Below are 23,524 nucleotides of genomic sequence, written 5' to 3'. Positions count from 1 at the left end.
AGAAGGAGGCTTTTGTTTAAATGCTTTTTATAAGTCTCCTGATGCCAGGCGGGGTTGAGGTTGATCTCAAATTGCTCACGTGGCTCCAGAGCGAAAGTTGGCAGATCAGAGCATCCCAGTTAAATTTAAATCCAGATTTATATTAAAGGTCTTCATGATATGACAGGCATCATTGGCTTCTGCTTGGTGCATCCAATTGAATACAGAAGCTTTGGGAAGATACACATAACCCGAAACAACTTCTTAAAAACGTTTTTATTGATTTAAATATTCATGGTATAAGTAACTCCACTACACAACAGGTTCAAACTGACACATTATTCCAGTCCAAATACTAAATAATCTGCTGGAAATCTATCAGATTAATTAAGAAGTGAAGTTCTTTTCTCTAGGGAAACATAACTGGACGGAGTTAAGAGGCAAAACAAATCGCTTTTATTGAATTTGTTTAATCATATCCTTGTACTGTTAGATTTCAATGTGTTTGACCCCTATTTAATTTTTTTTTTAAAAGATACTCTGCTGCCACCCAGTGGTCATAAATAACAAAGACAGCCACAAATGAAGACGTTCATGTTGACAGGTTGAGAAGAGTCATAATGTTTTAATATTTACATATTAACATAACGTATATAAAATGTTGTTTCGGTGGCTATTTTCACACTCAAATCATAAACACAAACTTTTGAGCATTCATAAAATTCGGATTGCGATCATTACAGCTTCTGGTTAAAAACCAAAAAAAATTAATAAAAGATGTGATCTTCAAAAAAAATTGTATTATTTCAAGAAGCTTTTTTAAATTTCCCTGATCATAAGCTATAATTGTTTTTAAAGAATTCTCTGTAAATGAACATTTATTTTGCAGCCCTTAATGTAAAAAGTTTATTAGAACGTTTTTGTTTCAGTTATGGGAAGCAACTTTATGAATACATTTTATTTGTACAGTGAGGCCACACAGTTGTGTTTAGCACTCACACCTCGTGGTCAGAAGGTCTGCGGTTCAAATCTGGGGCCTGACGGGAGTTTTTTTGCAAGTTCTCTTTGTGTGGTATAAGTTACACAACACTGTTCAATATGCTTCGCTATCCAGTGAATTTTGATAAAAAAAAATAAAAATAATCCTACTAAAATCAGATTTATAAAAGGGAGTGTGACTTTTATAAAAATGTATATTAGTTTATTTCAAACTAAATAAAGATTAAAACCCCTAAAAAAAAAGTTTGACATCTATTTTGATCTCTTAATCTAAGTATTCAAATAGAAACACAGCTAAATAGGAGGCAGGACACAGTAATTAGGCGCAGCATTAAAGAATTAAATAAAATCCATTAGAAGCACTGAATGAAAGCCAGAATAAATAATCCAGTCTCAGATCTTCTGCAAAGTCTGTTCCGGCACTTTGGAGTGTGGTGACTAATAATCATGCACTTCTTTGGACTTTAGAAGAAAAACAAGACACACAGGAAGAACATGCAAGCGACACACAAAAAAAAACCTTCAGAGAACCAAAACACCTCCAGGCACATTTGTGTTACCAACATTTCAACCCGTCCTCTGGAAAGTCAGCAGCTCTGTTAATATTCCATCTCCTACGCCGTTTATTCACCACAGGGCTGGACTGTCGGTAAACACTGGGTTCACGCTCGACAGGTAGCCAGCGATATTCAGAATCACTAAGAAGCCTCAATCCCATGCGCACGCACACACACACAACATGCAAAATACTCAAGATGAAGGTTCCCCAAACCCGGGGTGGGAGTACTGACCACTGCACCGCCGCAGCCCCTCGTCTCCACGAGGAGCTTTGAATGAAATGAAAGCAGGCCAGCTGATCGCACTTGGTTTTATTGATCAGTTTCCATGACCACAGATGAACAATACAGTTGTAGGCAATGACCAAGCAGATTAAAAGTCTGTCTGCGGCGTCGGAGCTCGGTCTTAATAATATAGTTACAAGCAACCGAGCGTGAGGAAACAACATAGGTACACAGGCATATTTACAAGCTTTTCCTTCTGTGACAAGGCCCTGACGCTCGCACAGACGTGCTCCTGCTACAATATTATGGGACAATAGATTTTGAATTTCTGTGGCATGTATTTATTTCACTTTTAACAGTTGAAAACATCTTCAATGTGTCCTCCCACAACCTGAAATTACTGTGATCCGTTTCATTTGACCAAGGGTTTACAGTACAAATTGAGAAATAGTGTGACACTCGAAAGGGAATGGAAAGAGCTCCTATGTTTTAATACGAATTATAAAAACAATCCAGTCTAAAACTCATCAAGCTGAACAGGAGACTGCGATCAGAGACGTGTACAGAGTGGACAAGTGTGTTTTCAGCGGAAAATCGGTTTTGATGCGAGCGAAAGGAAGAGAGAAGGACGGTGAACAAGAACGTTTGGTCTTCTCTTTTGCGTGTCCCCCCCCCCCAACTTTCTAAACATTCCACTTAGTGAAAAAAGGCAGAGGCGGAAGTAGAGAGCAAAGAGAGGGACGTCCAGGGAGGACAGCATTAGACCCCAATCTTCATCAGATCCCCTCAGCTGTGCTCTCGAACCAACTCTTAATTGTCCATGTTCCACACTCTCCTGGATCGCTCCGAACTCTGCCCCCCCCCCCCCCCCCCCCCCCCCCACCCCCCCTCCCACCCGTTTATTTAGAAACCTTCTTCATCCTCTGGTCTAGTGCAGAGAAGTTCTCCTCGATGGCCACCAGGTTCTCCTTCATCGTCTGCTGGACCTGCGTGGGACGAGAGAAATAAATCAAAAGGTATTGCTGTGAGAACGATTGGGAAATAGATGGGAGAGGAAATGAACAAGCAACAAAAACATGAATTATTACCATTTTATTATTCCTGTTTGTTTATGTAGATACAACGTTTTTTTATGGTTTCTGTTTAATCCTGTGGAAACCAGAAACGGCTTCCAGATTGACTGGATTAATTAAGATTTCATTGCCGTCGAAGTCACTCCTTGCACCTTTTTTTTTTTTTTTTTAAACAAGACGGCTTCGCCGTTCTTCAATCTCGCTGTTTTTGTTGAGGTGCTCGAACGATAAATGTGTGTGTGTGTGTGTGTGGTCCACTGGAGAGTCTTGTACGACTGGACGAGCTGCAGAAGTGCTGGAATGAACGCAAAGCGCCCAAAATGACGAGATATAAGAAACACGTGCGGAATTCTGTCAGTGATGACGGCAGTAAAAGAGCTGAGAAGAAAAAGCAGAGCAGCTTTCTCTTTCATCTCCAGATGCAGTGAAATTATTATTCCAGGATTGTTATTCTTTCTCGATATCGGTTGACAAGTCGGCTGAACCGCGAATCTGCAGCGAACCCGACATGCGGCTCTTTCCAGCGTCAGCTCTCTGTGAAGACGCACATTAACATCCGCGTTGAACAATATTGAGGTTTTTTGTCAAAGAGTTTAAACGGTACCGACAGTAGTTCAAATAGTTTACGAAAACCTGTCAAATCTAATATGTCGCTTTTCTGAAGAGATGAATTCAGAGCGAGAGTCGATACGCCGTCTCCTCTGAGATACATTCAATATAACAACTCATTTATACACTATATTTACATTTTTACAGCAAAAAAAAACCATCGAAGAGCTGCAGACGGGCCATGGAGTGACGAAACGGTGCCGGCGCGGTTATATGGAGTCGTACACCATGAACACTCTGACAAGAGCTCTGGTGTCTCTTTAAACGTGTGCAGGGATCCGTCACGAGGTGGTTTCATGTCACAAGTTTCACTGAAATGACTTCGTTATCAACCTTTTGGGGACGTCGGTGACTCACGTTCACACCGAACCAAACTAATCCCACGACAAGTAAGACGAAGACACAAACACTTTTGTGAAAACAAGCCGTAGAACTGAAGCAGTCCTTCCAAAAAGACTATTCGGCATCACAGTTGATTTCTTAATGATAAAAGTCTTGAGTTGGGATGAGAATGTGGCCTATTTACAAACTATGTAGAACTGCAACTTTCTTAGGATGAAAAACGGTATAATAAGTTGGATTGTTGAGTCTCCATCAAGCTTCAATGTCGCTTCATCCAGTTCGCCAAGTATTAGAAAATAATCAATAACTAATTCATTCTAAACACGAGCTATTCAGGCACTTTCAATTGTTGGCATTTCTCCCGAGTCGATTAAATATCTGCAGCATGAAAGCACCCGACTCCATGTTTGACCCAAAAGGAAGAGTTACAAACATTTACACATGTGCTCAAAGAACAGTCAAGTCAATAATTATTCAGGCTGTGAGACAAAAGGATCTGATCTTAGTTCTTTAAATGTTTGAAAACAGTCCCGACGCAAACAAAACTTTGCATTAAGTGATAAAAATGCATTTTTAATAAAAAAAAAAATTCTTTCTGTAAACTAAACATTGGCTCTTGGTTCCGCAGGCGTTAAGACAGAATGAGAATGTTTGCAGTGGCGATTCTAAGTGAGGTGAAGTGTTCAGCTGCTGAACAATATAAACTTTGATTGGTGGTGAACGCCACTTTAAGAAGCACCAAAGAGCATCGCGTCAAGACACAATCCAAAGTGTAAAAGAGACTGAAACTTTGTCGACTTCTGGCAAATGAACAGTTTCAACAAAAGATCTCAATAACGACGCGCTTTTACTTGGCGAGGCGGCGTTTTGTCCGCCGAGCCAGGAGCCTTGAACTGTGAAGGCGCGGGCTGATTATTGACTGAGCTCAGTCGAGGCTTTAAAGGGCTTCTGTCCTCATAATGGGGAGCTGCACAGCCAGACTGCTGCTTGTCGCCATGAAAAGCCTCTGGTGTGCATTAGAGGATTCTTTACAAACCAATTTACTCCACAATACAGAACTGAGTGAGCGACGGGCCAACATTTCAACAAAGCCAACATTTTTACTCCAACAACTTGTTACTGCGATCAATGAAAACTGAAGCTCAACTTCATCTCAGGTTTTGGATATTTGAATATCGAGATATGAGTTGGGTTATTTTTTTAGGGTTATTGATAAAGCTTAGATTTGGCGGTGTATTTTACTGGTATCAAAACGTAACTGCGACTGAGGTTGAATGACCTCAAGTGGATTAAACATTTACTATATCAAACTTTCCACAGGTTCGGCGGCGTCAGGAATTATTAATGGAATCCAGCAGTGGCGGCTCGCCTGTGAGCGTCCTTACCTGTGTTAACAGGGTGTTGTTGTCTTTCAGAGAGTTGGTGATCATCTGCTGAGTGGTGTCCAGGTGGGTCAGCAGCTGGCCAAACTGCATGGCTGTGGGACCAGAGTGAGCAGAATTACACGCAACCAATGGAAACTGCAGACAACGTGAAAATGTTTGTTTTTTCCCCCCCTTTACAGGAAAGGAAACGTCTAGGATTGCAATTTCAATGTAATGAATGACCAACTTGAAAGATGATTTTTTTTTTTTTTTTTTTTTTAAGTTCGGCGCAGAAAGATCAGGAGAGAAAAGTGTGAGAGGCCTATTGAGCGAGGAACGGTTTCCTCTGCAGACTGTGACAGATCGCTGCAAAGAGACGCCGGATGATAAACGACCTCCTTCAGCTCTCACAAGTGAATTATCAATATGATCTATTAATGCCAAGGTTCCGCTTTCATGTGCTAAATAATAAAAAGATGGTAAGGTGATATATAATATCATGCATTTCTTCCTCCCCGGGGGGGCCGGTTTAACAGCATCGCAAGATTTAGTCTAATTCTGTTAGCGGCGCGTCTCCCTCTCCCCCCGATGTTCCCTGCCCTTTGTTATAATAGAATGGCACGGTTCAGGCTAATTCCATTATCCGTTTGAATCCCATTTTCGCTTAGTTTTCATCTTTTGTCTCACTCGCAGGCGTTTCCATTGTGCAGGCAAGACTTTCCGACCGGGCAGGACTCCCCGGCGCAGACGCCCACGGAAACGTGATCCGGGGGTTCACGCCCCAACACGGTCGGTGGCAACATCCTACATATTTTGAATCTTTAATGCCACGCCCCAACCCCCACTAACCTACATATATTCTCCCCTTGAACTCTCATGGGTGTCATCTCAAGGTTCCTCTCCCCTCGCATAAGAAAGAATAGAACATAAATTATCCAAGTTTTCATTGTTAGACCCATTACTGGGGGGGGGGGGGGGGGGGGTGTTGCCCCTGGAGCCAGATTATTACAATATTTGCAATGTGAACCAGATACCCAACACAGTAACAAAGTACTGGGTGCAGTGAACTCCACCACCTCCCCGTTTCAGAGCGCCTGCTCCCCGTGTGTTACCTTGCTCGTGCAGCTCTTTGACAGCGACCAGCCTCTGCACCACCTGCGGTATGGAGGTGGACACGGCATCCCACTTCTGCACCACGTCGTACAGCTGCGACACCTGACAGGGAAACACACAAGCTCAATTGGATCCCGGGACAAGCACCTGCAGCTAGAAAGAACTTGGTTATTCTACTGAAGCGGCACTGTAGATAAGAACAGTGACTTTGTGGGATTTAAAAAAAAAAAAAAAAAAATAGATATCTTTTAAGATGAGTTAGAAAGAGTGTACATATTGATATTAAAGTCAAAATATGAGTTCATTTATTTGGAGTGAAAGCAATCTAACAGTAATAAAAATGAAAAATACACAAATACGGGTAGGTAGAAGTGAAGCAGCTTAATGGTTTTCAGAAAAATTATTTAATAGCAACTTAAGATTGTTCTTTCAAACCTGTATTTTTATAAACCCCTCTGAAACGTAGTCTCCCTAAATAACACGTCATTTCAGAGAATAATAAAGATGCACACGAATGACTGAATCCATACACTTCATACTATAACCGAGGTAGCGTTGCCCTCACGCTCTTCACGTTTACATTTCAGTTTGTGGTTTATGTGTTTTATTCTATTGAGTGTGCGACACTTACTCGTCACCCAGAAAACCGCCCGTTATCGGCTAAAGTACCAAATACTAGTATCAAAGCTCACACTGCTTCAGGTTAAAACTTTCTGCCATTTCCTTCAAAGACGGAACCAGTTTACATGAATAACACTAAGCCCACTTCACAAGGCCGTTACTCCCAGTATTGATAAAATTAACATGTGCTGCCCTCTACTGGCACATTAGAGGTACATCGCTTTTTAAAAAAGAAAAGTGCTGAAGATGGAGATAAAGCCCACAGCTGCATCTCATATAAAAAAAAACCCCAGTCTGGTTCATTACTCGTTCAGGAGCAATGAAACGCCTCAGATTTTCCAACAACATCTTGCTTCGACTCTAAATAGTACACATTGTGCTGTGCATTTGCAAAGACAGCATTTGATTCGGCTAAGAACATATGGGGCTCATCATCACTTGTTCATCTAGCTGGAGGATAAACACATGTTCATTTAGAGAGGACGCTACCCGATAAAACATCTTGTTAATGAGAATGAACACGCGAGATCATTTTATGCGATGCAACTGAAATAATAGACGTTGCAGCAACTATAAACGCGGCAGCCGTCTGTCCGGGGAACTTAAATCAAGGGTGCTCAGAAAGAACCGTCAACGTTGGATCTTCACTTATTTTACTCTGATGGATGCGCACAGACCTTGTTTTGTGTTTCGGCGTCCTCGATGGCTGCCTTGTGTTTAGCAATCTCATTCATCTTCCCGAGGACACTCTGTGGTGTGAGACAAAAAACACACAATGTTAACTTATACATTGAAAAGTACACATTTATTTACAGGCAAACATAAAGTCCAACATAGAGCTGTGCTAAACATTGTAATTATGTTTGCAGTTTGACTCATAGGCCAGCAGAATTCGACTAACTTTCCACCACTTCTGTCGACTGGATAAAATAACCAGACAGCACAAGAAAAGAAAAAGGATCAATATTTGACTAAGCCTCGATATCTTACAATCTTCAGGGCCTTTGTGTTGTTCTGAAAGAGACGTTCAATATCTAACCTGCTCTTGGGATGAATTCATATTGTCAATGTGAAAAAAAAATGCAAAAAAGGAAACTCATACTTCCAAGAATCACGACCATTAAAAAAAAAAAAGCTGTCAAGCTTTTTATTTAATCAATGAGAGAAAAAGAAAACAGATGAGATGTTGGGGGAAAAAAAGCAAAGTACTTATGTGCTGAATACAATAAGATGAAGCTTTTATGTTTTTATTTTTCCGTGTCATACTGCCACAGTGTTAAACTCTAGCAGTAAAAGAAAAAGGACCTGATAAAAAAAAAAACGGCATCAATCAGAATGTAGTCTTACTACAGTTAACTGTCGCCCTCTATCAAAAGAAATGGGTGTTTATGCTTCAGCCTTCGACGTACTGCAGATCATAAGTGCCCTCCCAGGCTGTGTGGCGCTGTGTTCGCGGAGCGTTGTAATAAACGGCTCACTTTCTGTACAGTTAAAGCAAACACGTTGGAATCGCTGCGCATTAATCTTAAAAAGTTGGTTTAACTGAAAATACTGCAGTGCTCAAAAAGAGCATTGATCCAAGGCCAAACGAGGGAGGGAGGGAGGGACAGAATGAGTTGCTCCCCATTGCCGCTTTTACGGGATTAGACCCCAACACTTAAGTTTGAATCGTGTTTTAGCGCCGTGTTCACCTGCAGCCTCGCCTCCACTTGATCCAGAGTGGCAGAGTCCAGCGCGCTGACCCTGGCCTGCAGGAGCTCGATGGTATCCTGACAAAAAAAAGAAGCACAGCAGTTATATGGAAGACTGCACCTCGCACTTTGTGTTCTCGCGCCTAACTCCTGTGACTGCAGCAGTAAACAAACTCGGAGGAACTGGTGTCATCTTTGAAGCATGACCCAGTTCTCTGGTGGCACATCGGAGTGATGGATGCAGGCACAGACTACGCACAACGCTCCGAACGCAGCCGTCGTCTCCTTACCATCAAACTGCCTCCTTGTACACCAGCACTCAAAGGTCCCTACAAAGAGAGAAAATGCCATCTTAACAACACACAATAAAGCCTCCCCCGTGATTTACATGAATCACGAGGAAGATTTTACTTCCTTTGCACTCTGTGGACGACTACAGAACAATACATGAATGCAAATCTAGCGGGTGTGTGTGTGTGTGTGCAAAAGAGAGAAACGGAGACACAGACTTAGTGTGAATGAGGCAGGAAAGCATTAAGAGTGTGAGTGTGTGGGAATTTGTGTGTACCTGCTTGTCTGATCCCGAGCCAACAGCTATCTCCAGCTCAGCTAGGCGCTTCTCCAATTCTGCCATCTATAGGGAGACAACAAGACAACACATGGCTGGCAGTGACAACAGCATCACACACACACACACACACACACACACACACACACACACACACACACACACACACACACACACACACACACACACACACACACACACACACACACACACACACACACACACACACACACACACACACACACACACACACACACACACACACACACACACACACACACACACACACACACACACACACACACACACACACACACACACACACACACACACACACACACACACACACACACCTTTTTGTCTCACTCACTGCCATTAAATATTCTGACATCCATCTCACAAGAGGAAAAAAAAAAAACATGTTGAGAAGGTCAGATGTTAAAAGAACATTTTGCTCTTTTTATGAACAAATTCGTCCCACACAATAACGTCTGGTACCCTCTCCACTTTACCTTCGCAGACTCATTGAATTTTTCCTGCTCCGGTCTGCTGTGCAACTCGTAGAGTACCACTCCATCTGGGGCTTTAGTCGACGCCGCCGGCTTGCCCTCCGCGGTGGCGCCGCCACGGCTGCCCTTAGCCACCTCCAGCTGGGTGAGCAGACGCCTGCCAGGAGGAAGCAAAAGACAAAAGGATTTCACTGCATATTCATTCATATCATTATCAGCCCAGTGTAGGGCTTCCACTGTAATCCCTCATCTTATTGCTTTGAGTCGTTTCAAGTACTTCTGTACACAGCACAGAGGGTTTCTTTTTTTTTTTTTTTTATCCCTCCTTCTTTGCTCCGTTTTATGTCTCCTGCTGGGTTCTTACAAATTGTCTCCAGCTTTTAATTCTATGTGCCAATCATCTGTCCATCTGTTAAGGATCTCCGAGGTCAGCAACCTTTATGTGAGCAGGTGCTCCGCATTTCCTCCCTCTACACGCTGATGTTTCATATCTTTATATAGACTGATGGGCAAATAACTTTGAAAAAACTTCTTTTCACATTTTTTGACTCATTCTCTCTCTCTCTCTTTTCTTTTTGTTACATTTCTAACATTCCGTTTAGTTTGGTTTTCTGCTTATTTAGGCCATTACTCCGGCGGTGCCTAATGGGTGGAAGTCTAACATTCGTGTGCAGATGTTGGTCGTTCTCTGCTCACCTGGCCAGAGCTCCATCTGGGTCAGCCAGGTTGATGTGAGCCTGGGGTCCCAGCAGAGAGTCGAGATGAGCCGACACCAGCTGCTGCTTGAGCTGCGCTGCCTGCTGGGCGAGCACCACCGGAGTGAGGCGCTCCTCTGCATTACTTTCCTTTGTAGCGGCCTGCGGGCAGAAAGACAGCAGCATCTTTGAGGCCATGAGGTCTGTGCAGCATTATTGTGTTTAGAACAACTGGATGAACATGAAATAAAGCTGAGGAGTAACTTTTGAGTACAACTTGTGTTTATTCAGAGAACACAAGTCTCATAGCAGGTTACAACGTGTATACATACACTCCTGTAGTAAGAAAAATAGAGCTACTCAAATCTTCAATGCAAGTTGTAATGCTGTGGTGATCGAGGTAGATCAGATATTTTTACAACAAGAATTTGAGTGAAATTAATATGTCGAGCAGGATGGACAGGATTAAGGATGGGTACATTAGAAGGACAGACACTGGTTGACAGTTTGTTGGAGAAGTGAGATGAGGTTGAGATGATTCAGTCTGTATATAGCAGAGGTGATCCCAATGAAGGGAAAAGGATGATTAGGATGGAGCTGCCAGGTAAGAGGCCAGTGAGGAGGTTGATGGATGTAGTGAGGGAAGACATGCGGGAAATTGGTGTGAAGACGGAGGACAGAGGAGAAAGAGTTGATTACAAGATGATTCACTATGGCAACCCCTGATGTGTGCATGCTGAAGGAAGAACAATATCCACACAGGAATTTCGGCAAGTGTGATTTCTTCGCATAGTGTTCCACAGTTAGTGGAGACAGTCTCCCACATGTACAATCCCATATTGCGGCACAATATGATCCCACTGTCCCTTTATCGCTCGGCTAATCGGATGATCTCGCCCAAGCATGCACGATGTGATATTCACTTGCTCTATTTACCCTGATGGATGAACACACAATACTTAAGAGACCATCAACCGCTCCAAGGAGGTACTTTACAACTATAAAGCAACTGTAGCAGCGGCGCCTGCTTGACCCACCTGCACGAACTGATACTATCATCACGCTGCCGGGCCGCAGCTTGAATTACAAATTTTTTGTTGGCCTCACGACGCAGCGGGCCCTGCTGTGTGAGCAGGGAAGTTGATTACACCGCAACTTTAATTAGTGTCTTCGTTGAGGGGTCTTTGTTAGTCTGAACAGCAACTTCATTAGATTTTAATCAAAACTCATTTGCGGTGTGAACTTAAAGCTTTGCTGCTGGCGCCACACTCAACTTTGGATCGGATTATTGAATCTCATGTCAAGCGACGAACCGAGCGTCATTATTACAGCTCTCAAACTGTTATAACCAGAAGCTGCAATGTTGATACGTTCTTCCTCGATGACAAATGACAAAAAATGTAGATGGAATCCTGTCAAGTCAACTAAATAGCTGTGTGTTTGTGTGATTTGCTGCCAGCTCACCTGGATGGTGTCCACCTCCTGCGTGAGTTCCTGTATCTCGTTCACCAGGCGCTGATACTTCTGCTGGGGCGTTTCCTTCACCCCACAGCCTTCTCCAAGCTAAAGGGAGATGGAAAAACGGGTATTACAAAACAGCAAAGAACCCGCAGTAAAAAAAAAAAAAAGGGCTTAATTGAAAATCTGAGTTTTGGTTGTTGTCTTTTTGCAGATATCTGACATGTTCTGTGGTTACGGAGGTTATGATTCAAAGGGAACAGCAATCAAACTCTGCTATGAGCAGTCTACAGCCTTGATGTGACCCACACGTGCACAAAAAGACATGAAGTTACATGCAGCGTGATGTGTTCACGAAAGTATTACTGACACATGAGGAATAAAATATGATAAATGGGGATAGTAAGATTAGGAAAATAAGTTTTAATAATGGCTTTTTGTGGAGCCTGCTCACAGTCTGCTTCCTCCGTACAGAAAATATGTGGATACAGTTTTATCTATTGATTAAACATCATCTAAAGTCCAGTGAAATGCAAGGCGACTGTCCAGACTGAGGCGGCTTTGAAAAAATAAAAAATAAAAAATCTGAAACGTATCCAGCAAAAAGGGATTTGTGCTGTTCAGTCTGTCATAAAAAAACAACTGATCTGGGCCACAAAGTCAGATTCGGGTCAGTTCTGCTTGCTGTATGAACAGAAGAATAAACACTGGCATTAAAGGGGTTCAGGCTGCTGAAAGACTCTTTTGAGGAGAATATACTCACGATTTCAAACTCTCCTGACTCGTAGCCAACTCTTCTACTTTTACTGATTCGGTCTGAGAAATCTGTGAAAGGGAGAGAAAAAAGTTCTCCATTAATGTCACTTTTTTCCTTCTTATTTTTAAATTGCATCAACCTGCTCAACAAAGGACGCACAAAAATGATGGAAGAGAATCATGTGATGAATTTACTAGTACATTCTTTTCTTAGCTTTTGCTGATCTTTCAATAGGTTCCATTATAGGCTACATTTTAAAGTTACATGGTTTTCTTGCACAAAATATCCCCTCTCACTTCTATCATTTAGCGGAATAAGTAAAAACTAAATATCTTCCATGACCAACTGACCGAGTCCTTTGGTGGCAACATGCTTGTCTTTGAACTTGTCATAGGCGGCATTGGGGTTAACCACGATCCTCTCCACACTGTTGCTGCAAAGCTCCTCCTGTCAATTAAAAACCAAGGACTAAGGTGAGATAGGCATTGGGTCATGCAAAAATACAGAGACATGATTCAAAAAAAAAAGTAAATTAAAAAATTAACCAATGAGTCAAAAGTCTTAAAAGTACTTTTGAGTGGTTGGTCAAACGTGAGAGTAGAAATATGCTTGATCATTTCCCCAAAATATAATTGAAGGACACTCAATCAGATGTATTGTTGCTTACCAAAGTCAAAGATCAAGCACCATTACAGACAAGAATCATAAAACCCAGAAGGATGTACATTTGATAATTGGGACTGGCGTGTCAGATCATTTCAAATTCATTCAAAGTTGCAGGCAAGAAACATATTTGCAAAATGTCACATGTGAGAGCCAATGTTTTACTTATGAATGATTAAGCTCTCACAGAAATGTGTTTCATGTGTTGCTATGTCAAAAAAAACAACAAGGTTCAAAGAATGAAAAGGCAAAACCACAAACACTTTCTCTAAATGAGGATTGTTGTTTTTTTTGATTAGTGATTATTAGGAACACAAAACAAAATACATTTGATCTAAACTTTCTAAGCGATCGATTATGGTGAACACAAGGATTAAAACAATATTGGTACAAAGAATTAGATGACATGGGTGGGCTCACACAAAACACAACAAGACGGTTACGTGGATGCCGGGAGGAAGAGGAAGATGGGGAGAGTTAGTCAGGCTCTTACCAGCTCCTTGGGTTTCCAAAGAGAGTTAGAGAAAAAAAATATTGAAAGAGCAGAGGGAGAGAGAGAAGAGTAGGGGGGAGAGAGAAAGAGAGAGAGAGAGAGACAACACAGATTAATGTGGTTATCACATGCCATGCACACAACAGGAACAGTTGGCCAGGGTCGGGGACAGATAAGAAAGAAAGCAGTGTTCAGAGAGCTGCTGCTGAGCACCCTGGAGACACTTTGTTCACACAGCGCAGCGTCTCCAGTACTTTCTCTCTTCCCCGAATCAGGGTAGTAAGATGGTCCATTAACACCTCTGAGCTACTTTTACTCTGTTTTTTTTTTTATCATACTGTGCTTTACAATAAAGAGCTTAAAGATTTAAAAAAAAACAAAAAAAAAAACAGCCCATGAGTGTGGGGCAGTTAAGGGTGTCTGAAGGAAATCTGAACGCAAAAAGCATTGTGTTGCAGTCAGCATTCAGCTGGGAGTGAGTGCTTTCCAAGTTACATGCAGTTCATCCTGGTTAAGTAGCCAAAGCAGCAGGTGAACTACAACCAAGTTAAAGCCCCTCTACACTGTATGAGTTTGGTCTTTTCCAGAGGAACCGACAATAACTTTGATCGTCTGACTAAACTATGAAAAGACAATCGGGACAGATTATTACGGACAGCGATGCGTCTCTAAAAGAGGCTCAGACTTGATGCGAGCGAATGAGTGTAGGAGCAGAAAACAAAGAACTGTGTTCACACTTGACTGGTTTGGTTCCATTATCCCACCAGGACTCCAGGGGATGTCTGTGTGTATCCCTTTATGATTATTTGCAGCGTTTGGTGTTTCTCCCTTCAGAGCGGGAGGAGGAGCTCTTTTACCGTCTCCCTGGTGGATTTCTGCAGGCTGTGGTGCAGTAGTTATCTTTAAAACGACGACGACTAAAATGTCCTCGGTTACGTTCGGATCGAGAGGGAAAATTGCATGTGTGGGTTGTTTCGGGTCGTAATGGTCCCAGACATACTCTTGTGTGATTGTTTTGTTAGAGGGCTCAGTGATGAGAGTTTAACTGCTGCCGTTCGCCGGGAAAGCAGGTTCAGATCATGTCAAAAACATAATGCCGTCTGTTTACAACTACGAATCCCAACAGTAAAAATGTTAATGTTACTGTATAAAAGGGAATGGCTCCAAAAGGGTAAACACAGCCTGAGATGTTTATTGCGATACTCAAATGCGGTATTCACACGACCGATTGTGATCACTAATGGTGCAGGTGACAATCTGTTGCAGCCCCACCAGGAATCACCAGGGCCTTGTGAGGTCAGTTTTTGAATAAAGTGACTGGAATAAACCTTATAGATAGAGGCAAAACCAAAATATGTATATCAGGGAGATTACAGAAATACCAGAGCCCTAGCCAAAGAGTATTTTTGTCTGACTACATTTTCAAAATATGAGCTCGAGAGATTGCAGAAATTTGACACTTGCGCTTAAATCAGATTGAGATTTCATTGTATTAAGACGTTATCACACAGTGTAAAGGGGGCTTTGAGGAGTCCAGTTAGTTGGAAGATTGTGGTTAGCCAGGAAGCAGTCGTTAGAACGCAGCGTCACGCAAAACCGCTTTTCTTCCTCCTGTCACACTCGCACACAGATGCACACTTTAAACTCCACAGCTTTGTCAAAGCGTAACCCATCGGAAGAGTGAATCAGGGCTGCTGAACACCCAACAACTTCATTACGCCCCTTGAAAAGTTCAAATGAGTAATGCAAACAGGAGGAAAAGAATCAATTTCCTGCACTTCAAAACAATCAAACATTGATGAATTACAGAGCAGAAAGAGAGTCACGCCATCGATCTTTTTTCTCATTTGATCCCAATCGATAAGAAGTAGGAAGAGTGAATATGTTTTTTGTTTTTTTTTAAAACATGCAAAAAAAGATAAGGAAAAAAAAAAAGTGTTAAGCTCACTGAGAGAAAAATGGAGCCAGTCTTACTTGTACAAACTAGGGTCCCGGGAGGTTTGGGGAGTCAAAACAAGGGCAAGGGAATGGGAGGAGTGAATGTGGAAACATGGAAGGGAAAATGCCAATTAGGAACTCGGCTGGTCAGTAAACAGCTCAGACATGAAAAGTAAAGTCAGGCCTCGGGGGTATTCCAGACAGGAGATTCATCAAACTCTGAGTTGACTCACTCTGAGATGGAGAAACTCAGAGTTTCTGATTCCAGAACCGCTGATCTGAATTACGTCAATCAACTCTAAGTACGTGAACCTTGAGTTAAGCGCGTGCACAACCGCAATAAAAATCCATCATCGATGGAGCCCCGATATCACGAGTCACTATGGCAACAGACTGAAAACAGAGTTATTTTGCTGGAAAAGTCCCGGCACTGCAGCGGTGGAGGAGAGAGACGGACTGGGATAAAGTTGCAGCCCGAGTTAACTCAGAAGTTTGAATGATCTACTCCCTTGACTTAACATTTAACTTAAAATCGCAGCAGAGAGGTAGAAATAATTAATAGGTGTAAAATTGGAATTTCATTTTGGTGCAGTCCAACGGGAGAAAAGTGACTTGGAAGCGATTAAAAATGAATTATGAAACCATAATTCAGAATGAAAAGGCTTATATGCATATATGCTATGATTGCACCTCACTTTGATTTGAACTTTAGTAATTAAATGGATGTAGATTATTAAATAATAAAAACATTCATTCAGTAGTTACTTCAAGTAGTAATTTAAACCCTTTGCAAAATGTTGTCCTCTCTATTTATTTCCTACTCAGCAGATTAACACAATGTTTATACATTTTTTTTAGAGTGTAGACATTTATAACACTACACACTGTTGCTTTACCAGTATTATAAAGAAAACTACAATTTCGCCAATAAAAAAGACACCAACAACAAAATAATGCTGTGCAAAAAATGCGCCTCCAATGTGAGAGCGCGGGTCAATTCAGGAAGAAGTGTCCCCCTCAGAGAATTAATACAGTGCAAATAAAACAACAACCCCAAAACAACTCATCTGGGCTGGAAGATTCTCTCGCGACATAAGTCGTCTCAAATTATTTCTGCCTCGATGTCAATCGGGTTTGGAAACAATGGACGATCCATTCCGATGAACACTTCAGGTGGGAGACGACACTTAGAAACTCAAGGTTTCTTTTACAAAACCTGCTCGCGAGTATTTTACTGTGGCGAGTGACTGACTCAGCGTTTAATTCAGCTGTCTTTCTGCAATGGATAACTCAGAGTGTCCCTCACTTCAGGATTAACATACTCTGCGTTTTCACAGAACCCTCTTTCTGGAACACCCCCGAGCACTCCTCCACTGTTCACAAATTATTTCATAAAGGGACTCTTGAAAAACACTCTTATGATCACATCACTGACACTAAGAAGAGGCACTTCTGTCTAAAAGTCACAAGATCCATAAACAGAAAGATTCACTTTGTCTCTTATCACTGTACATGCAACTTGGTTTAGATTGCAGAATAATCTTTAATTAATACATGCCAACATCTAAATTAATTCTATCTAACATGCAGATACATTTCTATGCATAGATTTAAATATTTGTAACCTTGTGAATCTTGATGAAAGTGCCAAGAATGCACAATTAGATGCACAAAACATGGATTTGAAATATAACGCTACATCGTCACATGGACATTTCTCAAATAATGGGGAATAGTCACAGTTTCCCCGATTGTGATCAAGACTTTCTGCACAAGTGAGAATGACTCGAGGTCCTGTTCATACAACGCATATCACTATTTGGTTTAAAAAAATAAAATAAAATAAAGTGTTACATGTAATTTACTTAACAAATTTTACAGTTTTTGTTAAGACATTATTTACGAAGCACCAATAAAAAGCTTGTTATATAATAATCCCTGCCATGGAGAGCCTACTCTCAGATAGCTTGTGTTTAGTTCACTTTTTTTTAAGATACTCTCAACAACTGGGTGTTGGCAATATCTTTACCATAATATAGATCATTTCTGATTATATTAGTAGTGTTTATAGAATGGTCTTCTGAGGAATGTGGATATTGGAAACACAGTGAAAATCCCCATGATGTGTTTCTTCAGTCTATGAACACAACAATTCAAGTTGGTTTCCCTAAAGCCACCGACAATAGTTAAGCAGAGAGGATAACAGTGATTTGTAGATCAAGAGTAACAGATTAGCAACGCATTCTGTAAAGGCTTGTTGAAACACAGGTAAGTTGTTAAATGGAGGACATGAGGACTTCCACAAGGCTTTGACACTCTTTAAGAATGACTCGGTATGAGCTTTATGGCTTTATAGTAGGGAGAGCGTTAGCTATAAGTCAAGGAAGCCAAAAATGTACACGTCGCGTCGACTTACCGACTCAAACTGCGCCTGGTCGTCCTCCGGCAGGTCTCCGGTCTCGTACACGTCCGGCTCGTTGAAAGCCTGAGGAAGCAGCGAGGTAAACAACATTAGACGTGGTTAGAAATATGGCTTGTTGCAGTTAGCCTGGCCAACGCCCCGATCTATTCCCTGGCCTACTGAACATCATTCTCAGGACTGCGTTAGTCACAAAACCCTTGCATTAGCAGAGAATTGGTTCATTATCGTTCTCACGTGATTAATTCTTAGCTATAGAGTCGGAAACGGACATCGGGGTCAACAGCAGTGATGCTAGCTCACTTAGCCGCGACATAGCAGTGTAGCTATCTGACCGCTTGCGTTAGCCACTTACAATTCCCGGCAAGTTCGCGTATTTAGGATCAGCCATTGTCAACTGTGAGCAAAAAACGAGACCAGAGAAGACGACAGGATATAACCGAAGTGTCCTAAACACGCAAATGATCGCTGGACAGAGTCGGGTTGTGACAAAAGCTAGCGATGGATGAGCCAGCAATCTCTCAGCCGGTGGAGCTCTCCGTGCTGATGTGGTCACTCGCTCAGTTTGGCAGCGTGGACGCTGGATTTTTCTGAAGCCGTGACTGGAGGGGCGGTGCTGCACTAATTCGGACGTGGGAAAGTGTGTGACGGCTTACAAAAGGCAGCAAAACAAACGCTCCCCAAAACGTATTACGTCCTGACGGCGCTGCCCTTATCCAATCAGGTTAAAGTCCTCCCTTTGGTTCAGGAACATGATTATTTTACACATCAAACATATTTCTTGGCTTATTATCCAATATATATTCGACAAACTATATCCAAAACTAAATTATACATTTAAATTCTAAATAGAAGTGGTGTTTATTTATTACGAAGGGCTCAAGGCTGACGTTTAATTAAATGTCCACATGATGGCGCCAAAGGTACAAGCAAAGATTCAATTACTCAATGGGCCAAAGATTTCAAAGTAAGAGGATGTTTCACTCCGCCGTCAAAAATATGTACAATGTCCAAAGTGACAATACAGTGGGAGTTAATTGAGCATGCCTTTTTAGCAGCCAAATGAACCAAACGATAAACATCACCATATTCCCCTAAGAGATAATCAGTGTTTAGAGCTGAAAGAAGAAACACCTCAAGTGAAGTCAAGTCCTTTATTTATCACACATAACAATTACAACTTGTCAGTTTATTCAATTGACAACATACCTAAGTATTTTAATTAATGCGATACACCTTCACTATTAGAAATAATGACTGGCTGCCGAAAGATTGAAAAGATGTACTTCGCAGATGGGGATCAATTCAAAGACAGATTATATTCCCCTCTAAACCATTGCATGATGTTTCAAAGCAACCTCATCGGGCTTTTGGTCAAACAGTTCCCATATAGGCTACTGATTAAATTAAATTCATCCACCATTTTCTATACCTTCTTTATTCAGACTACCGGTAGCTGAAGCCTGTTCCACGTGATAGTGGGCTACAAGGCAGTAGGCATACGGTATATAGTGTTGGTCACTGAATTTAACCAAAAAGTACAATCCCTGCAGTTCTCACACAACCATTTTGGAATGGATGTCCACTCAGTTGGCTCTGAAGGCAGGGTCTTGACAAAATAACCTCTGATGACAGTGTTGTCTTGATTTAATCGATTTTTCTGAAGCCGAGCAAAAAGCCCCATGCAGTCACAGCCTTATAATGTGGAGTCTGAAATGAGGATGGCATTTACCAGACAGAAAATAATCTGATGAGAGACACCGGTAGGCTGCTGGAAAGTGCAAGATCATGCGTCTTTGAAACCTGATCAATACAAGTGACAAAATGCAATCTGTGCCGAGGGTTCCCAGACCTAATGGTGCAATGTGACATTACCAGAGAGTGTAGATACATCTCTAGGGGGATCAGTTACGGAGCCTATGGGCCCGGCATGACTACCCACTCATGCAAAATAGCATCGCCATGACGACCAGCTTGATGCAGTCCCTGAATGAAGAAACACACATGCCAAACTATGGGCAAAATAGTCATAGAAATATGTCACTGAATGAAAATACAATATATATTATAATAACTGAAAGAAAACATGTTTACATCTGTGTGTGGATTCAATGTTGGAAAAGTTTTTATTTATTTATTTTTTTTACAAGGAAGCCAGGAAATTCAGCCGAACGTGAAGCAGAGTTGGAGCTCGTCTCCCTGATGCTCAATGGTGCTGATGAGAGAGGATTTACCACGCCCCGCCTCCAGTGACAGAGAGAGAGAGAGAGAGAGAGAGAGAGAGAGAGAGAGAGAGAGAGAGAGAGAGAGAGAGAGAGAGAGAGAGAGAGAGAGAGAGAGAGAGAGAGAGAGAGAGAGAGCGAGAGCGAGAGCGAGGCACACCATGCCATGGAAAGCCTGCAGCCTATCCACACCAGCCGGACCAGTTTGGACTACACTCCCCATTTACAACTTCTCATATGGTCTCCAGCGCTCACCGCCAGCCGAGTTTCCTTCACGGACATTTTAAGCAAGAAACAACCTCAAACTGCCTCTTTATTTCTTTCTTATTTTCGCTTTCATTTGACATTTCTTAAATAATTTTGGATGCCAAGTTTCCTAGTTTCCCCTTCTTCTCCATGCTGCTGTCGCCCCGCATGTGTCCATAGCTGCTGGATTCACTCTGCAGGAAAAGCTTGCACCGAGAATTTTTATTCTAGTCTTTTCAATTTTTGGAAATAATTTTGAGGAAATTCTTTTAATCTTCCAGGGAGCGCACCCACTCTAATTTTGTCCTCACAATGGCTGATGCCAACGCCGAATGCAATATTAAGGTGTTGTGTCGATTTCGTCCACTGAATCAGTCCGAAATTATCCGCGGAGATAAGTTCATCCCCATATTTCAAGGAGAAGACTCTGTCATCCTCGGGGTAAGTTATTTTTCCGCGTCTTTCCACACAGCCGATGGACACCGGGGGTTACACTTATGTCTCTTACACACACACACACACGCACACACACACACACACACACACACACACATCAGAGACTGGCCAGGCTGGAGACTGTCTGGTTAAAGGCTTCTGTCAGGGATCAAACTAAGTATAGCCTCTGTCGATACTATCGATATTCGGATTAGCGCGATGCATAATTCAGGTGTGTGCTGCTGCTATTAAAGGGTAACGAGGCTTCCCAAAATCTATCATGAGACTCGCACGAGATCAAACATGGACAGCCCATTCACTGTCAATCTTTTTTGTGTCCACATCAGATCACAGAACTCAAAAAGCACCAGGTTGATTTTAGTATTATGATAAAAAAAAAAAAAGGACAATAAATAAATAAATACAATTCAAAAAATCCATCCAAACCCCACCTCTGTAATCCTTCATTGCTTCATTAATTTAGGCTGTTTCTAGTATTGATCTGCAGGATTTCTGTTGTTTCCCGTCTCATATCATTATGCAGGACTGATTGATCTGCTTGTTGATGTATCTTGCAGTCAGCTTTTTAATGCACCAGTGAATAGTCAGGTGATGCAGATATAATGAGAATCATAATTATGCTCTGTGGGTTGTTTCTGTTCAGTAAATAGACTTTGGCTTTGTCTCAATACAAACATAAGAGCAGCCAGTGATTACTGTCAATACAACGGAGAAGTAATGAAAATAAATCTGTTTAATGGATACTTACCTGGGGCTGAGGTTAACAGTGCAACTATGAGCGCCACCAGAGGCATTTTAGCCAAATCACTATCATGTAGGGCCAGGATTAGAGTGCTCTAGATGCAAGTGTTCATGTTGCTTGGGTGTTGGGTGTTAAGCACATCTGGGCCAAGGATAACACACACACACACACACACACACACACAGACACACACACACACACACACACACACACACACACACACACACACACACGCACACGCACACGCACACGCACACGCACACACGCACATATAATTACAGTGCATTGTACGTGTGCAGCAGTTTATATGAATGCTGAAACATGCATATTCATTTCACATCCATAATAGAGCTCTTTGCTCTCCAACTGATTTAGCACACATGCCCACATACATGTGGAGACACCGAGAGAGAGAGAGAGGGAGAGAGAGCGAGCGAGAGAGAAAGAGAGAGAAGTCCACACCCATTTGGCCTGAGGGTTGATTCAAGTGATGATGGAGACAGCCAAAAATCCCTATCGGTTGCGCTGTTGCCCCACGCACATATTAGAATGCAAGACCGCATAGATGGGGTAGATATCCCCTGCATTGCCTGCCTTTATATCTCTGCTGAAGGTGGCAGCTGGATGTCTCCCACTGAATGAACACTCATTATCGCATTATTTTGATGGCAGGTTGTGGTTACAGCACCTTGAAATCATTCATTCCTTGCTTCATTCTTGGCCACAGCATATAAAAACGTATCACCTGGAAAACAGCACATAAATGAAAAAGTAATGCACATGTTTATAGTGGGGCTTTTAGAAGATGTTTCACCTGGTGAAACGTCTTCAACAATCCTTAAGCATGTCCAGTTGCTTCTATACAGAAGAAATGGGAGTTTAAACTACCTTATTTCAGTTATGAATTCCAGAAAACATTGGTAAAAGTGAGATATATGACATTATACGTTTGATATATGGCTTTATGTTCTATTCAGGCGATTTTGTGCTGAACAGAGAGGAAATAGCACGCTGATGAAGGTGTTTCAGTTCTGTGAGGAAATGAAGAAGAATTTCTCATTTAAGAGTGCTGTGATATGCTGCTATGGGAAGAACGTGTTCTTGTTCTCAACAAGGATGCTTGGCAGCAGGAGCCTTTCAAAACAGATGTCTGCAGTCGCTGCTTACATTACCAATCATTTCTTGAGCCAAACATCCCCTAATTTGTTTCTGTTCTGACGATTGTGATCACAGAATTGTGTGCGCCGTTCTCATCTTGGAGAATGTAATTACTTTAGAGGCAGGCATGAAGGAGGCCTTTAGCTATACAAATGTATTAAGTGTGTATTTTCCTTTTGAAGTGTGCATTTTTGTTCAGGTGTATATTTGTCCCGCTGTCAGAGAAAGTTGTTTGGGAAATGCGTCTCCCGAGAGTTGAAATGCTGCGGCCGTCAGATTGGATTAGGATTTAAAATATCAGACATGCCAGCCTGCTGCAAGGACCCTGTAGCGACAAGGAAGCATTCACATTTTGGCGGTTGGTAAAAGACAATTCACATCAGGGCAGTGCTGATGGCCTCAGATTTATCTGCTGGAGGTGGACTCCCACCAAAACTTGTAAGCTGACAGAGCGAGTGATCTGGGCTGCTGAGTGATGGTTCGCCTGCACATGGGTAGGCGGCAGAAAGAGGCGTGCAGAGATTAAATAAGGGAGAGGATGGCGTGTAAGGGATGGAGGACCACCTCTGAAGTTTCATACCATTTCGAAGTGGTGAAGTCTGGCTGATTGTGTGGAAAAGAACCTTG

General features: G+C 42.0%; 2 protein-coding genes across 3 annotated transcripts in view; one reads left to right on the top strand and one right to left on the bottom strand.

Annotated features, from left to right (window-relative positions):
* Positions 1-1,831: 1,831 nt before the first annotated feature.
* Positions 1,832-18,634, bottom strand: dctn2 (dynactin 2 (p50)). 2 transcript variants are annotated; one of them, XM_080462525.1, is made up of 14 exons: positions 18,429-18,634; positions 18,071-18,139; positions 12,911-13,007; positions 12,567-12,628; positions 11,810-11,908; positions 10,347-10,507; positions 9,654-9,807; positions 9,142-9,207; positions 8,864-8,902; positions 8,574-8,651; positions 7,560-7,631; positions 6,261-6,363; positions 5,170-5,261; positions 1,832-2,746 (listed from the first exon to the last, which is right to left on the bottom strand). In XM_080462525.1, exons 1-14 carry the CDS (start codon positions 18,462-18,464, stop codon positions 2,660-2,662), a joined length of 1,215 nt encoding a protein of 404 aa, XP_080318651.1. In that variant the 5' UTR covers positions 18,465-18,634; the 3' UTR covers positions 1,832-2,659. The 2 variants fall into 2 exon arrangements, with proteins under 2 accessions (XP_080318651.1, XP_080318650.1); XM_080462524.1 differs by having other exon boundaries at positions 12,911-13,001; positions 18,056-18,139; positions 18,429-18,627.
* Positions 18,635-20,418: 1,784 nt separating this feature from the next.
* The window catches only part of kif5ab (kinesin family member 5A, b), an 82,771-nt gene continuing 79,665 nt past the window's right edge, over positions 20,419-23,524 (top strand). Inside the window, exon 1 of the mRNA XM_080460618.1 lies at positions 20,419-20,982. Coding sequence (XP_080316744.1) covers positions 20,854-20,982 — 129 coding nt within the window. The 5' untranslated portion in view covers positions 20,419-20,853. The remainder of the gene's footprint in view (positions 20,983-23,524) is intronic.

This window comes from Lipophrys pholis (genome assembly GCF_963383615.2).
Source record: "Lipophrys pholis genome assembly, chromosome: 4".
Taxonomy (NCBI): Eukaryota; Metazoa; Chordata; class Actinopteri; order Blenniiformes; family Blenniidae; genus Lipophrys; species Lipophrys pholis.
The sequence above is the reverse complement of the archived record's forward strand: the minus strand, read 5'-3'. Positions and strand labels throughout refer to the sequence as shown.